The sequence below is a fragment of the Pan paniscus genome, chromosome 3 (assembly GCF_029289425.2).
Source record: "Pan paniscus chromosome 3, NHGRI_mPanPan1-v2.0_pri, whole genome shotgun sequence".
Lineage (NCBI taxonomy): Eukaryota > Metazoa > Chordata > Mammalia > Primates > Hominidae > Pan > Pan paniscus.
Window position 1 is genome coordinate 61,541,950 of NC_073252.2, and position 16,888 is coordinate 61,558,837.

General features: G+C 39.7%; 1 protein-coding gene and 1 pseudogene across 4 annotated transcripts in view; both read left to right on the forward strand.

Moving 5' to 3' along the window:
* The window catches only part of LOC100983151 (UDP-glucuronosyltransferase 2B15-like), a 230,293-nt pseudogene that overhangs the window by 149,246 nt on the left and 64,159 nt on the right, over window positions 1–16,888 (forward strand).
* The window catches only part of YTHDC1 (YTH N6-methyladenosine RNA binding protein C1), a 36,765-nt gene continuing 33,375 nt past the window's right edge, over window positions 13,499–16,888 (forward strand). For 2 of the 4 annotated variants that reach the window (XM_008962808.4, XM_003810444.5), the window contains exon 1: window positions 13,534–13,907. In XM_008962808.4, coding sequence (XP_008961056.1) covers window positions 13,880–13,907 — 28 coding nt within the window. In that variant the 5' untranslated portion in view covers window positions 13,534–13,879. Of the gene's footprint in view, window positions 13,908–16,888 lie in introns of all 4 variants that reach the window. The other 2 variants (XM_008962807.4, XM_003810443.5) reach the window with 2 other exon arrangements.

Below are 16,888 nucleotides of genomic sequence, written 5' to 3' on the forward strand. Positions count from 1 at the left end.
ATAACTAACTCATGGATTTATTCCCATTGTATGTCTCTATAGTGTTGTATACTATTCCTGTTGTAACACTTGCCACCAAGAGATGTAAATTAGCCATTGTCTGTACCTTAGCTCCCTTTCCCCTTCACCCTCACTTCCCCACTGTACTGCAAGTGCTGGAGATGTGAGGTGAGGAGAAGGCTAATTCCCAGATCCCTAGCATGAGTAGGTTAGTGGACAGTGTGGGTAGTGGTGGATCAAGGGGGTACTGTTGAGCTTTTTAAAATTGAGATAATCATGAGACATCTAAGAAAAGATGTCAAGGAAACAACTGACATCAGGTGAGAAGTCTGACTGAAGTAATCATTCTTGTATAGATGATGATTAAGTCACAAGAGTTGTTGAGCTTGCCAAAGGAAAGCTCTTTACCTTTCAGCTGCCTCAAAACAATCTTGTTTACAATGAGAGACAGTTAAATCCAAGCACACATTACAGTATAATCTACAGAGAAAGGTAGCTGCATTTAGATTGTGGTTTTCTCAAAAAGGAGAGTTGAGATATTTATCCTAATGTTCATTATCTACGAATAGAGTCAGGGCAAAGTTCTCTATTTTGATCTATGAGCTATAGAGCAATTGAACATTTTTCACCCAGTATTATACTACGCTTATTATTTTGCATATTTTGGTATTTCATTTTTCCTTCATGTCCATCTTTTTGTTTGCAAATAACAAAAAGAAATTCGAGTTATATTAGAGGAAAAGGAAAACTACTGTGAGGGTAAATGTATCTGTCCAAATCGAAGGGTAGAATGCAACCAGGTCTCAAGAACTGCTGCTGAAATCTAGAATGCTTTAAGACAAATGAGATGTGTTTCCCCATTTCTGGCTTCCCTTTGCATATTTTTATGCTTCTATACTGGAAGATAAATCTTATTTACTACTAAGTCCACATAATGGTCAAAAAGTGACTGCCTGTAACTTCAAATTTTCATGAGTTATAGTTTCAGCCACACAAACAGGATGATTTCCAGTCTCATTCCCTTTCCAAATTCTGGGAGAAGTGACTTTGAACCTATTCCCATCCCTATTTACTCTCATCAGCTGTGGCCAGGATATCCTATAAAATCATACATATATAGCTATGAGTGCTGTGTATCTGACGGGCAGTTAAGCATAATGGTGTGCTGAAGCTTGCCTGTAATGACTTATAAGAGCCAGTTGTTAAATTTTTAAAATTTTTGTAGACTGGTTGTTAAACATAGGGATTATTAAAAAATAAATTATACGAAGTTAATAATATTAAGTATAGTTAAGTAAACTATATTAAATACAAAAGTAATAAATATTCAAAATTCACCACTTCCTGATTCTTTCAATTATAACTTAATATTATTTGTTCTTGAGGTTATTTACATTTACAATTATTGTATCTGTATGGTGAAAATACTATAAAATTTTGTTACTTCTCATTTCTTCCTGTGTTCAATGATGAGATGTCACATAGGTAGTTTGAAATTGGTCATGGTAGGAGTAATTACACCACATAAATTGATAAACATTACAAATAAGTTTTGTTTTGTTTTGTTTTTCTGGAGAGCTGGTTGTTAAACATTTACCAGTTCACTACTGGTAAAAGGAGTCATTGTCAGAAAACACCTTTTACCCCACTACAATATCTACTACTTCTACTATACTAGAAGATAACTTCCTTCAAAGTAACAATAACACATTTGCTTGCAATGTAATTGTTTCTTCCACAGTATTTGGCATTCTAATTAAGTTATAAGAAAGCTGATACATGGCTTGGCTACCATGATTAGAATTTAATTATTCATGACACTTCTAAAAAGCCCTGTTATCAGAACGTTTATGTCCCCTGCCTCCAAAATCCGTTTGTTGAAATTCTAAACCCCAAGGTGTTGGTATTAAGAGGTTGGGCCTTTGGATGGTGATTGGATCGTGACAGAAGAGCCCTCATAAATGGGATTAGTGCCCTTATAAAAGCGGCCCCAATGAGCTTGTTTTCCCCTTCCAAAATATGAAGACACAATCTATAATACTTTGTTATAGCAGCCCCCCAGAAATAAAACATACCCACATACAAATGTTGTTTTTGTTTCTTTTTCCTGTTTCAAACAGTATCTTACTCTGTTAGCCAGGCTGGAATGCAATGGTGCAATCATTGCTCACTGCAACCTCAAACTCCTGGGCTCAACCACACCCAAGCAACTTTTTGTAGAGACAGGGCCTCATGTTTACATTCTACAAGCATTTTTTTTTTCCAGAGATAGGATCTGACTCTGTCTTCCAGGCTGACATGCAGTGGCAGTGTCATACCTCACTGCAGCATTGAGCAACCTGGCTCAAGCAATCCTCCCACCTCAGCCTCCCAAGTAATTGGAACTACAGGCATGAGCCAACCACACAATCACACTCAGCTAAGTTTTTAAATTTTTGTCGAGACAGGGCCTCACTATGCTGCCCAGGCTGGACTCTGACTCACGTGAGCACAGTGATGACTCTGAGTTCTGTCTCTTGTTCACAGGGAATTTCCTTATGGGAAAACTGCGAGGGAAGCATGTAGCTTTTTAATTTTTGTAGCTATCTTATTTAGGAATAGAATGGGAGGCAGGTGTGCCCATTGCAGTTCCCAGCTTGACTTCCCTTTGGCTTAGTGATTTTTGGGTCCTGAGATTTATTTTCCTTTGACAAGAGTAAAGTGAGTTTTCTCAGGTTGATAATAATGATGATCAATTGCTGAAGTACTTAGCACTAACATGCATACACACAACAGGTTAGTGATAAGTACTTCACATATGACTTGATGAAGAAAAAACTATTGGATTAGCTATCCTAGTTAAAGAAAACAAAATGAGGTTCAAAGAAGTAAATAATTTGCTCTGGGTAGCAGAGCGAGGATTCAAGCCACATCCCTAACTCTGGAGCCAGGGCTCTTCACCTCTATGTTACGCTTCTCCACGTTCACATAGCTTCTAAGCAGTAAATGTTTGCTAAAATGCTAATCTTAAATCTTATTTATGCCCAAGCCCATACTCCTAAGCAATGAGAAAATGTATAACAGATTATATTTTCAAGTGTGTTTTGACCCAGTCCAATGTTTTCAGATCTGAATTGATTCTTCAGAGTTTCTTTTCTTCTTAGCAACAGGTCCTGAGGACTACAGTTTACTTGCCTCTTCTCTTTGGAGTAGTCATCCTGGAAATCACCTCTGAGAAGTCTTAGAATCACTGTCCCACCAGCTCTAATCTTCTTTTCTCATCCTGAAGTTATGCTAAACACATTATTTATTAAATGGTGGTGGTGGTGGTGATCATCTTTTTTTTTCCTTTGGTGCCTGTTTTGGTAATCTCTGTGGTATAAGGAGACAAACGTCACATACACAAGATATTGCAAAAGTTGTAGAAATCTAAATGTTCTTTCTACTTTGCAGTTTTCAACCTTCTTTCTTAGGTTATATCTTGAGGCCTCACTAGATTCTTTATCATCAAAGTGGTATCACAAAAACTTTGTCCAAGAAGAGGGTCAGAGGGAAATTGGGTGGAAATGTGCTTCTGAATGTCTACAGAGACATTAAGTGAGAGTACATAGGATTTGGACCCCACTTCCTGTTTGGAATTTTGGAAGCAGAGTGCCTAGAGCCAATGTGAAGGCCACAGTAGAGTTAAAATGGTTAAGTAGCATGTTTAAGCAGGGGGAGCCTAGGAGATTGTCTCTTGGTTTCCCAAGATGTGAAGAGAACTAGAAATGCCCATGTAACTCTGGAGGTGTGTGCAAGTTAACCATGGACTGAGTGAGTTTTTCTCCAAGGAGTCACCACTGCAAAGGCCAGTGCTAGGGTCAAATGGAGTATGCACATAAGTGAGTCTTGAAAAATCCACAGTACCAGCAAGAGCTGAAGTGAAGAATCTGGTCAGCCTGAGGAGATGGTGGGTTGTGATCCTTATAAGAAATTGCCATACATTGGCTGGGCCAAAAGAACAGAGCATGAGTTACAGTAGTCTCATACACTTCAAAACAGAAACAGAAACTGAAGCCTAACTACCAAGAGAAATAAGATGCACTCTTATTATGCCTTCAAGTTCCAGGAGAGAAGGAGAATATTTGGGTCAGTCACTCTTCTTAGCTTGGGTAATGTTCTCTGATTGTCTGCTTTGTATGAATCAGGATCCTATCAGAAAACAGCATGAATGCCAATTAGGGGGAGTTTAATAAAGGGACTTTTTACAAAAGTGCGGGCAGAGTGTTAAGAAACTATACAAGATAGTGCCTTACTACCCCAATTAGTCAGCTTGGGCTTCCATAACAAAATACCACAGACTGGATGGCTTAAACAACAGAAGTTAATTTTCTTACAGTTTTAGAGACTGGACAGTCCAAGATCAAGGTTCGTTCTAACAGGGTACAATATCCGGTGAGGGCTCCCTTCCTGGCTTACAGACAGGTGCTTTGTCCTCACATGGCCTTTCCTTGGTGCCTGAATGAGAAGAGAAAGCAAGCTCTCTGGTGTCTCTTTTAATAAGTACATTAACCCAACTGGATCAGGACCACACCCTTATGAACTCATTTAAGTTTAATAACCTCCTTAAAGTCTTATTTTCGAATATAGTCATATTGGGGAATAGGGCTTCAACATATGAATTTGGGGGTGGATGGAGTTCATTCCATAGCACTACCCTGGGCCTGGATGGGCAAGTGGAAGGCAGAGTTACCAGAGCCCAGATAGAATAGATGTATAGATAGGGTTGAAAAGGAATTGAGGTCATGGGTAGAGAGACAGAGCTAACCTATGTTAACCCTACATAGAGAGATCCATGAAAATAAATAGTTCAAAACCCTTACTTTCTTCCTATCTTCAAATGCCTGAACTCAACCAAAACTGAGAGAAGATAAACGATTATTGTGCAGTCCCTATGAATGAGATTCTTAAGGAATAGAGCAAGGTGGAAAATTGATCAGGGTGGCCAGAGATATCCAGCACACCCTGTACCAAGATGCCACCAAGAAGCCGGCGTGATGGCTCACAACTGTAATCCCACCACCTTGGGAGGCCGAGGTAGGCGGATCACTTGAGGCCAGGAGTTTGAGACCAGCCTGGTCAACATAGTGAAACCCCATCTCTACTAAAACAACAAAAAATTAGCCAGGCATGGTGCCGCACACCTGTAATCTCAGCTACTTGGGAGGATGAGGCAGAAGAATGCTTGAACCCAGGAGGAGGAGGTTGCAGTGAGCCAATATCGCGCCACTGCACTCCAGCCTAGACAACAGAGCGAGACCCTGTCTCAACAACAACAAAAAGACTAAATGTTTACTCAGAAGAAACTTAGTTCCTAATAAAGTAAAGATAACAAGTCAGGCACTGTGGCTCATGCCTGTAATTCCAGCACTTTGGGAGGCTGAGGTGGGCAGATCACTTGAGGTCAGGAGTTCGAGACCAGCCTGGCCAACATGGCAAAAACCTGTCTATACTAAAAATACAAAAATTAGCCAGGCATGGTGGTGCTTGCCTATAGTCCTAGCTACTCGGGAGGCTGAGGAAGGAGAATCGCTTGAACCCAGGAAACAGAGGTTGCAGTGAGCCAAGATCGCACCACTGCACTCCAGCCTGGGCCACATAGGGCATACTCTGTCTCAAAAGAAAAAAAATAACAATAATCCCTTATAAGACTGTGATAAGAATTAAGTGAGGTAAAATATAGGCAGCACACAGAGCAGATTGGGCACACTCAGTACTCAGAAAATGTCAGCTACCGATATTACTCAAAAGTAAGCAGAACAACTTCAGAATTCCAGAATTCTATAAATATCTCAGGAATAATTAACCATGTTTTCCAAAAAAGGGCTTTGTAAAATGTTATCTTTTTTTGGAAGTACTTATATTTTGATAGTCTATTTCCTGTTATGAAACTCAATAAACCAATATAATTGCTATTAAAGGATTCAAGGCTGCATTCTGTGGTACATGTAAAAGCTAAATGAAAATTTAACATTGACATCCTAGTGTGGAAGAAAAGGCTTAGGTACCTGGTCTTAAATCTGAAGATTAATACCTTTCCAAATTTAAGAATACCCAGTGATATTTAAATATTCCTTTTATTTATTTTTCAATTAAAAATATAATTGCTGTTATTGTAATTAAATCACAAGCTGTTTCAGAATGTTAAATAAGATAATATATGTCAAAAAGAAGTTATAAGTAAATGTATTGGTAAAATATTAGTTATTTTAAAACTACAACATATGCTAAATTTCACAGGCAGGAACTTGGCACAACACAAATGACTCTGCTGCATTACACTGTTAAAGAAAACCACAGTTGAATAGTAGCTAGAGCAGAAAAAACAAATTTTATTTAGTAAATATTGCAATGTAGGAAAATAAACCTCAGTATGGAATTGGGCTCAATTCTGAATACAGCATGAACAAGGGGAGATTTATAGCAAATGAACAGGGTTGGGGGTCAGTGGATTGAAAATTACTAAGAGGAAACATTAGGGGTGTCATTGTCCATTTTGTGCTGCTGTAACAGAATACCTGAGACTGGGTTATTTATTTATTTATTTATTTATTTATTTATTTATTTATTTATTTATTTTGAGACAGAGTCTTGCTCTGTATGCCCAGGCTGGAGTGCAATGGCGCAATCTCGGCTCACTGAAATCTCCGCTCCCAGGTTCAAGCGATTCTCCCGTCTCAGCCTCCTGAGTAGCTGGGATTACAGGCATGCACCACCACGCTTGGCTGATTTTGTATTTTTAGTAGAGACGGGGCTTCTCCATGTTGATAAGGCTGGTCTTGAACTCCTGATCTCAAGTGATCCACCCACCTTGGCCTCCCAAAGTGCTGGGATTACAGGTGTGAGCCACCATGCCTGGCCCAAGAGACTGGGTAATTTATAATGAACAGAAATTTATTGGTTCATAGTTCAGAAAGCTGAGAAGTTCAATGTCAAGGTGCTGACATCTGGTAAGAGCCTTCTTGCAGCATCATTCCATGGTGGAAGGCAAAAAGGCCAACAGAGGGTTGAAGTCTCCTTTTTATAATATCAGTCCCATTTATGAGGGTGGAGCCTTTATTGCCTAATCACCTCTTAAGGGTCTCACTTCTTAATACTGTTACAATGGCAATTAAATTTCAACATGATTTTGGAGGGGACAAACATCCAAATCATAGCAAGGGGTAAGAGGAGATTCTTGCTAAACTGATTTGATAGTATTCTTTCTAAAGGCAGGTTAGGGTGATCAGATATCATCTGGGGGAAGGTAGAGAATAATGAATTTGATCAGATTTTGAAGGTGACCAGATACCAAAAGCAAGGGACTCTTACTAAAGTGACTTAGCAGGAGTCTAGCTAAAACTGAACAAATAAAGACATGGAAGCCTAAGGTCAAGGTCTAGTTGACAAAAGGTATCAGAGGAGCCTGACTAAGTTTGGTCAAGGAGAGAGTCTTTGTATTCATCCACGTAACCACCACAACAATCAAGATATAGAGCATTTCCATCTCCCTAGAAGGTTTCTCATGCTCCTTTGCCATTAAACTTCCCCAACATTCTTGCACCTGGGAACCACAAATGTGATTTATTTCTTAATGACTAGTGTCATCTCAACCGTATTGTGTCCAGCATCTTTCACTCAGCATATATGTGAGATTCATCCATGTTGTCATGTGTAGTTTTTGTTTTATTGCTGAGCAGTATTTTGACCGATAAATATGACACAATTTGTTTTTGTTAGGAGGGGAAATATTGGGCCCTATGATAAGTACTTGTTTAGATTCATAATAAATAATTACTACTGTTTTCCAAAGTGGTTGTACTATTTTATATTCCTACTAGCAAAGTATAAATGCTCTAATTGCTTCAGATCCTTGCCAACATTTGCTATTTTCATTTTTTATTATGTATGTATTTATTTATTGACACAGGGTCTTACTCTGTCACCCAGGATGGAGTGCAGTGGTGTAATCAGGGCTCACTGCAGCCCTCTCCTCCCCAGGCTCAAGAGTTCTTCCCACTTCAGCCTCTCAAATAGCTGGGACTACAGGCATGTGCTACCATGCCCTGCTAATTTTTAAAATTTTTTGTAGAGATGTCTCACTATGTTGCCCAGGCTGGTCTCAAACTCCAAGCCCAAACAATCTTCCCGCCTCAGCCTCCCAAAGTGCTAGGATTACAGGTGTGAGCCACCATGCCTGTGTGACACTTGCTATTCCCAATCTTATTAATTTTAGCCATTCCAGTGGGATTGAAGTGATATTTCATGATGACAATGATGTGATAATTGCTTGTTCAACACATCTTCTATGATGAAGTCTTTTGTCTATTTTTTCAAATTGGGATATTTGTCTTTTTATTGAGTAGCAAGTCCTCTCTCTGTATATATCCTATGAGTCTTTTGTTGGACAAATGTTTTGTAACAATTTTCTCCTAGTCTGTAATGTACCTTATTCACTTACTTATTCATTTAGCATCTTTTAAAGACCATAACATTTTAATTTTTTGAGCTGCAATTGTATTAATTTTTAAAAATGTTAGGACTCATGATTATTTTATCTGAGAAATCTTTTCCTACTCCAAGGTGGTAAAAATTTTCTCCCATGTTTTCTTCTAGAAGTTTTAAAACAACTTTTATATTTAGACCTATCATCCATTTTGAATTAATTTTTGTGTATTATGTAAGGTAGGGGTCATGGTCATTTATTTCCATATGTATATCTAATTGCCTCAACGCTATTTGTCGAAAAGGCTATCCTTCTACACATTTCAATTATGTTGGTACCTTTGTCAAATTCAATTGACCATAATATTTGTGGCTCTACTTTTGGACACTGTGTTCTGATCTGTTGATGTATTTGTCTTACTTTACATAAATACCACACTGTCTTGATACCATAAGTTTGTAGTAAGTCCTGAAATCAGGTAATGCTAGTCCTCCAAAATTGTTGTTGTTTTCCAAAATTGTTTTCGATATCCTATATCCATTACATTTCCTTGTAAATTTCAATTTACAAGAAACTCAATATTGTGAATTTCTGTTAAAAAGCACTGAGGTTTTGATTGGGATTGTTTCAAATCTATAGATGAAATTAGGTAGAATTGACATCAATATTGCCCAATGCTCTTGACACTTTTTATTGCTAAATTCCACTCATCTCAATTCACAATTCGTTATCATCAGTACAAAAGGAACTGCCTTCAGAAGCATTATATTTCTTTTTACTACATATTGAAATAATTTTTTGGTAATTATTGAGGTTTTTTAAAAAAAATTTTATTGCATTAAGAACCTTGAACATGAAATCTACCCTCAACAAAATGTTAAGTGCAAAATACAGTATCATTAACAGTAGGCACAATATTGTACAGCAGCTCTCTATAACTTATTTGTCTTGCAGAAATAAAACTTTATACCTGTTGAACAGCAACTCCCCATTTCCCTTTCCCCCTAGTCCCTGGCAACAACCATCTTACTGTTTCCGTGAGTGTGAATATTTTAGATACTTCATAGAAGTGGAATCATGCAGTACAGTATTTGTCCTTCTCCGACTGATTTATTTCACTTAGCAGAACATCCTCCAGGGTCATTCATGTTGTTACATGCGGCAAGATTTCCTTTCTTTTTTTATTTTTTTTTTTCTATTTGAGACACAGTCTCTCCTCTGCGGCCTAGGCTGGAGTGCAGTGGTGCGATCTCGGGTCACTACAACCTCTGCCTCCCAGGCTCAACCGATTCTCCTGTCAGCCTCCTGAGTAGCTGGGATTACAGGTGCGAGCTACCATGCCAGGCTAACTTTTGTATTTTTAGTAGAGATGGGGTTTCGCCATGTATGCCAAGCTGATCTCGAACTCCTGGCCTCTAGTGATCGGCTTGCCTTGGCCTCCCAAAGTGCCGAGATTACAGGCATAAGCCACTGTGACTGGCCGATTTTCTTCTTTTTTAAGACTGAATAGTATTCAATTGAATGTACAAACCATATGTTTTTTAACCCATTCATCTTTCAACAGATGTATAAATTGTTTCAAAAGATACCAGGTTTTGGCAAGGATATGGAGAAATTGGAATACTTATACACCATAGCAGGAATGTAAAACGGTGCAGCGACTATAAAAAAAAAAAAAAAAGAGTATGGAAGTTCCTCAAATATAGAACTACCATATGATCCAGCAATTCTATTTCTGTGTATATATCCAAAACAATTGAAATCAGGCTCTCAAAAGAGATATCTGTACTCCCATGTTCATTGTTATATTTTTACAATAATATTGTGATGATCCCTGAGGTCTGAAGAGGATTTTTGGCTGTAAGTTTTTAGTTCAGCATCTTCACCCAGAAAATTATTTCCACCCATAGCTAGGCCAAAAATCTGAGTCACTCAATACTACATTTTCTGGTTAAGTTCACCAACAATAATTGTTAGAACAATCCATCTTTCCTGAACTACAGAAACAATAAAAATAACAATAGCTCCAGCTTATTGATCACTTAACTGCCTTTAAAAAAATCATTTGAAACATTATAGCAATCCTTTGGAAATTATTTCTAAATTCCCATTTATTAAGACACTAAAGATTAGAAGTTAATTTCTCTAAGGTCTCATGCTATTGAGAGACAGAGCTGGAATTTGTACCCACGTCATTATGACTGCAAAGCTTACTCTCTTAATCACTACACAATAGCTTCAGACCAATGTTCAACATACCTAGAGTTCATCCTTTATAACCTCAACAACTTTTCCTATTTACTAACATGACTGAATTAAAAACCGCATTTTTTTACAGCTGTGCTCTTAGTTTAACATAAACTTACTTCATTTTATTTTTTGAGACAGGGTCCAGCTCTGTTGCCCAGGCTGGAGTGCAGAGGCGTAATCATGTCTCACTGTAGCCTCAACCTCGCCGGCTCAAGCAATCCTCCCACTTTGGCCCCCAGAGAAGTTGGGACTACAGGTGTGCACCACCATGCCCAGCTATTTTTTATTTTATTTTCTATAGAGATGTGGTTTCGCCAGGTTGCCCAAGCTGGTCTTAAAACTCCTGAGCCCAAGTGATCCACCTGCCTTGGCCTCCCAAAGGGCTGGAATTACAGGCATGTGCCACTGCAGCTGGCCCCATAAACTTATTTTAATAACAAAGATGCAAATATGGAATTCTATTTACATTAAAAATTACTCCTTAGTTCTAGTAGGACAAATGTAGAATCAGGGAAAATGGCATTTTGATATCTTCTAAATTACTTGGCTGTTTTCTTATGCTCTTCTTTACAAAAAATTATTAAAGGAAACTCAAATATGCAAAAAAGTAGAGAAGAGAGTATAATATTTACTAATGTATGTGTAAATCAAAAGGTATCTGAGGCAGGTCTCAATCAATTTAGAAAGTTTATTTTGCCAAGGTTAAGAAAGAGCCCATGACAGCCTCAAGCTGTCCTGATGACATGTGCCCAAGGTGGTCGTGCACAGCTTCATTTTATACATTTTAGGGATACATGAGATATCAATCATTAGCTTGACTTCTTCCTTTGGCTTAGTGATTTTGGGGAGATTTTCCTTTCACATATGTATCGCCCAGCTTCAACAATTGTTAACTCATGGGTAGACTTGTTTAATCTATTCTCCCACCCATTTCCCTACACCTGCCACCAGTTTGATAAATCCCAGATGCCATATAATTTCATTTGCAAATATTTATTACTATTATTATTATTATTTTGAGACAGAGTCTAGCTCTGTTGTCCTGGCTGGGGTGAAAGTGGCACAATCTCAGCTCACTGCAACCTCCGCCTCCCGGGTTCAAGCAATTCTGCCTTAGCCTCCCGAGTAGCTGGGACTACAGGCGCACGCCATCACGCCTGGCTAATTTTTGTATTTTTAGCAGAGACGGGGTTTCACCATATTGGTCAGGCTGGTCTCAAACTCCTGACCTCAGGTGATCCGCCCGCCTGGGCCTCCCGAAGTGCTGGGATTACAGGTATGAGCCACCGCATCTGGCCTGCAAATATTTTCATATGAATCATGAAATTATAAGAAATTCTTTAAAAAACAAAACTTATTAAAACTAAAAATACAAATAGCAATTCCTCAGGATCATCAGATATTATTTAATGTGTGTGTGTGTGTTTGTGGCGTGTGCGTGTTCGTATATTCAAATTAGTGTTCAATTAAGGTCCTAGAAATGGGGCCACTCCTGGTGGCTTCACACCTGTAATCCCACACTTTGGGAGGCCGAGGTGGGAGGATTGCTGGAGCCCAGGAGTTAGACACTAGCCTGGGCAAGATGGCTAGGTGTTAGCCATCTTGTGGAGATGGTATATCGCCACAAAAAATGCAAAAAATTTGTCGGATGTGGTGGAGCATGCCTGTAGTTCCAGCTACCTGGGAGGTTAAGGTGGGAGGATCACTTGAGCCCAAGGTTGCAGTGAGCCATGATCACACCACTGCACTCCAGCCTGTGTCACAGTGAGACCACGTCTCAAAAAAAAAAGAGGTACCACATTCTAGACTTCTAGACTACTTGTCTTTCCCTGAATATGCAATTAGTTTGCCAGTTTGTCTTCATATCACGAAGTTACTTAGTTACCTTTTTTCAGATTTTTATTTCCCTTATAACTCAGTTATAGTTCAAGGAAGCAAAACTAGATTGTTTCCGTTGGACAATGAATCTTAAGCAAGTTTCTCTTGCAGATTTTACCACACTATGTAGTTATGTATCTACTGGTCATTTATTCTGTAGTTTCGATTCCTCGATGGTCTGCTTAAATCAATTTTGTGCCCCAGGGCCTTGATAACATGTTTAAATTAGTTATTAATTACAAAGACCTATTATGATACAATTCTTTCCCCAATTAAAAACAAAACTAGGCCGGGCGTGGTAGCTCACGCCTGTAATCCCAGCACTTCATCCTGGCCAACATGGTGAAACCCCGTCTCTACTAAAAATAAAAAAATTAACTGGGCGTGGTGGCGGGCGCCTGTAGTCCCAGCTACTCAGGAGGCAGAGCCCGGAGAATCGCTTGAACCTGGGAGGCGGAGGTTGCGGTGAGCCGAGATCGCACTGCTGCGCTCCAGCCTAGCGACAGAGCGAGACTCCGTCTCAAAACAAACAAAAACTAGCAGGCTTTTGTGACTACAAACAAGCTGGTTGCATGCTGCACGGCCTTTGGGTAAGAGTGGAACTCCAGCTAAGAAAGTACATCTGGTAAACATAAGGGATTCACCCAGACTTGTCCTAAATAAGACTCCGACTACCCGAACTGAATCAGGAGTCCTTTAGAGCGACTCTAGCTAAGAAGGCCTGTTAGGCCCTGCACTAAGAGTTTCAGGTGGGAAAATTGCGCCATCCAGTTATAGGCCGTACGGCGGGAACTCCATGAACAACCTGGGTAACCTAATCTCTGAATAAGACTCCTTCCAGGTACCAGTGGGCTGAGGGCGGCAGGGCGACGCGCTGACGTCACGTCACGTTCCTTTGCACGTCCCGCCTCCCCGCCCCTCTCCGCACTGTGACGTTCCCAGAGAGGAACGAAGCGTAAACAGCGCAGGGCATTTCGGGAGCGGGATTGTTTCGCGCAGGAAGCAGGCTCCATTTTAGCGCCGCCCGCCGTCGCCATCTGTTTCCCTTCCCTCCCCCATACCTCGCCCGAGTCTGAGCCCTAACGAGAAGGCTGGGCCTAGGCCGCTGGATGCTGGAGTGAAAGGAAGGGAGAAAGGGAAAAAGCGGGAAGAGTCGAGAAGGCTGAGTGTTAAGAGGCCGAGTGCGACGCGCGTATCCGGGCAGACGGACTGACGGACGGGCCCGTGCTTCTGCCGCGGCTGCGGCGCCCGCGCGAGTCGCGTCTAAGCGGCGGCGGCGGTGGCAGCGGCGGAAACCGAAGGGGAGCAATGGCGGCCGACAGTCGGGAGGAGAAAGGTTAGTGCGGAGAAAGATGACGGGCGGAGGCGAGGCTGGGGCCCGGGAGTCGGGTGATGTAGCAGTGGTCGTCGTTGGGGGTGGGGGGTGGGGGTTGGGGAGGTTAGCTGGCCTCGCGAGGAGCCGGTGGCCCCCACCGAGACACTTGGACTCTGGCGAGACCAGGCCTGCCCTTTCGTCCTCGGTCTCCATATGGCCTAGCACTTCATCTCAGTAGGGTTTTTCTTTGATCCGGATTTCACGCTTGACTTTCTGTTTAGCTGTCTTGTGCTGAGAGGGGGCCTTTCTGAGTTGCAAGCTCCTAGATTTATTTCCTGGTAGGATCATGCGGATGTAATGCGTATTTTCAGGACAACCATTTCTGTTAGGCTAAAATTTGAAAACCCCTAAAGCCGCGATCAACACTGGTAGTGTGGTAAGTGAGCATGTTTAGGAAGTGGCACTGGCAGGTTATTAATCTTGAGAAATATCTGCAAATGACTTCTGGCTGTTCCTGTTAAATAGGCAAAGTGAATTACCCGTTTTGTTCCTCGAATACTTATTTTGGAAAAACATAGTACTTGGAAAAACGAATACTTAGTTTGGAAAGATAACTGTGTGACTTAGGCTGGCAAAGAAATCCTGGGTGCTATTATGCTAGAAAAACCGTGTGTAGCTCCCAGAGGGTACAGTCAGAAACAAATGGATGCAAGTTACAGAGAGTTGGAGGGATAAATTTCAGTGAAATGTAGAGAGAACTGACGTTGCTGTAATAGAAAGATAGTAATACTAAGTTCCCAAGCCCTAGAGATATTAATGTAGGTCCTAGATCAGTATCTGTCTGGAGAGTGGTCTAGATTAAATGCTGCTTTAAGATCTTTTTCAACCCTAAGATTAACATAATAGTCTTGGAAAGATTATAGTTAAAAATATGACACGGTCGCTGCTCTGTGTCTCACACATCTCTTCTGTGTGCCTAATTGATTTGGGGGGTTTTTGTCGGGGGTTGTTAAGGGGGCTCTAGAGTCAAGTTACATTAGGCGTGTGATCCTTTTTTCTTAATTTTTCTGGTTTCTGCATCAGGAGAGTCTTCATGCTTCAGTGAACTGCCCTAGGTTAGGGACGAGCTTGGAAAGTGGAGTGGGTGGGAATACTTTTAAGATACTGCCCTTATCCTAAAGTAGTTCTTTGATTAGGTTATAGCAGTTTAATGTTCCATCCTTAAACTAAATGCTAAAAAATCTCCCTGGGCTTTTTTTTTTTTTTTTTTTTTTTGAGAAATCCAGAAGTAATGGGAACATAGGATTGCATGGTGTTAGTGAGTAAAGGAAACTGCTTTTAATTAGTTAACTCAGTTATTAAAATACATGATCTTAATTAATAAGTATTCAGCAAACATCTGATTGTCTTTGTAATTTATTAACTGTGGATATGGGAGTCTGTAGTGGTTGTGGTGGTTGAAATGAACCAAACACAAAAATGAGTAAAATTCAGTACTTCTCAAGAATTCGTTGTCTAAGATGAAAATATTTACAAGTCATTAATAGAGTAGACGCAGTAATGCACATTGAGGAAAAGTAGATGATTTTAAAAGTTTTGCTTTAGAAATGATTTAGTGATGATAATGCAGTCCAAATACATAAACTGTGTAGCTATTATTGGGAAGTAGTGATGTCACCTGTTGTCTATACATAGGATACATTTCCTCACTTTTGAAAAGGTTCTTTGCCTCACATTTGATTAGTTTTTTTAATTTTCATAACAACTTTATTTAAAAACGATATAAGTGCTTTATCTTTATAGTTTAGAACAAAGATTGTTTCTGGACTACACGGAGAACTAGCACTTACCTACTGGAATTGTTTATTTCGTTTTGGGAGAGTTCTAGGTAACCTACAGGTTGTATCATTTACTTGATGATCATCATCACACACTTAGCTTTATAGTTAGAATCAATACTTAGGTCTTCCTCTCTTAAGGAAAAGTGGGACTCTTAAGCGCTTTATTGTCTTACATGAAACAGGAAATTATAAGGATAAACCCTCTAAAAATCTCAGTCATGTCACAAACGTTAAGTTCTTTCTCAAATGATTCCATAAATGGTTTAAGATCTTGATAGCAAGTGAGTCTATAAGTTGCAGAAACTGGCAATTATATTAATCACAACAGTAAAGACTTGTTCATAGAGTTCTTGATGGGGTTTTGCACTTATCTGGGTAATAAAGACATGAATTTCTATAATCTATAACAATGCCTCAATAATACTCATACCTAGAAGCTGCAGCCCATATAACTGGACAGATTGCTAGCTCCCTGTGATTCCTGTGGTGATAATTTGCCCAAGAAACTGGATTTGAAAGGTGTTGCAATGTTGGTGTTAACTAATATTAAATGCCATTTTTCTATATAAGGAGGAAATATGCATCTTTTCTATTATTGCAGACACCTTGTATAAATTGTATTAATCTTTTACTAAGTTCTCTACAAAGAACAGTTACAAAAGTTTAATCTATCCAAAATGTGTATGAGTAATGTGTAATGAGTTACTGCGTTAAAAATAACGTGTTTTCTAGATTACCAGACTAGAAGCTCCCTGAGTGCCCGGAGTACATCTGTCTTGTTCACTGGGTTCTTTGTATACAGTAATTGTGTTTCAGTACCTTGAATATTTACCAGGTTGGACTTCATTGACTGACTGGTTATATGACATGTGCAGTATGATAACGAAAGCTAGGAGTTTCTCAGTTTAAGTTATACAACAGTTCTCCCCTGACCCCCAACCTCTACCAGCCTTATTCCTGGTAAATACGTTCTAAGACCCACAGTGGATACCTGAAACAATGGATATTACTATATCCTATATATACTATGTTTTTTTCTATATGTATATACCTATGATGAAGTTTAATTTATAAGTCAGGGACTGTAAGAGATCAACCACAACAATAATAAAGTAGAACAGTCGTTACAGTATGCCATCATCACTACTCTTGTGCTTTGGG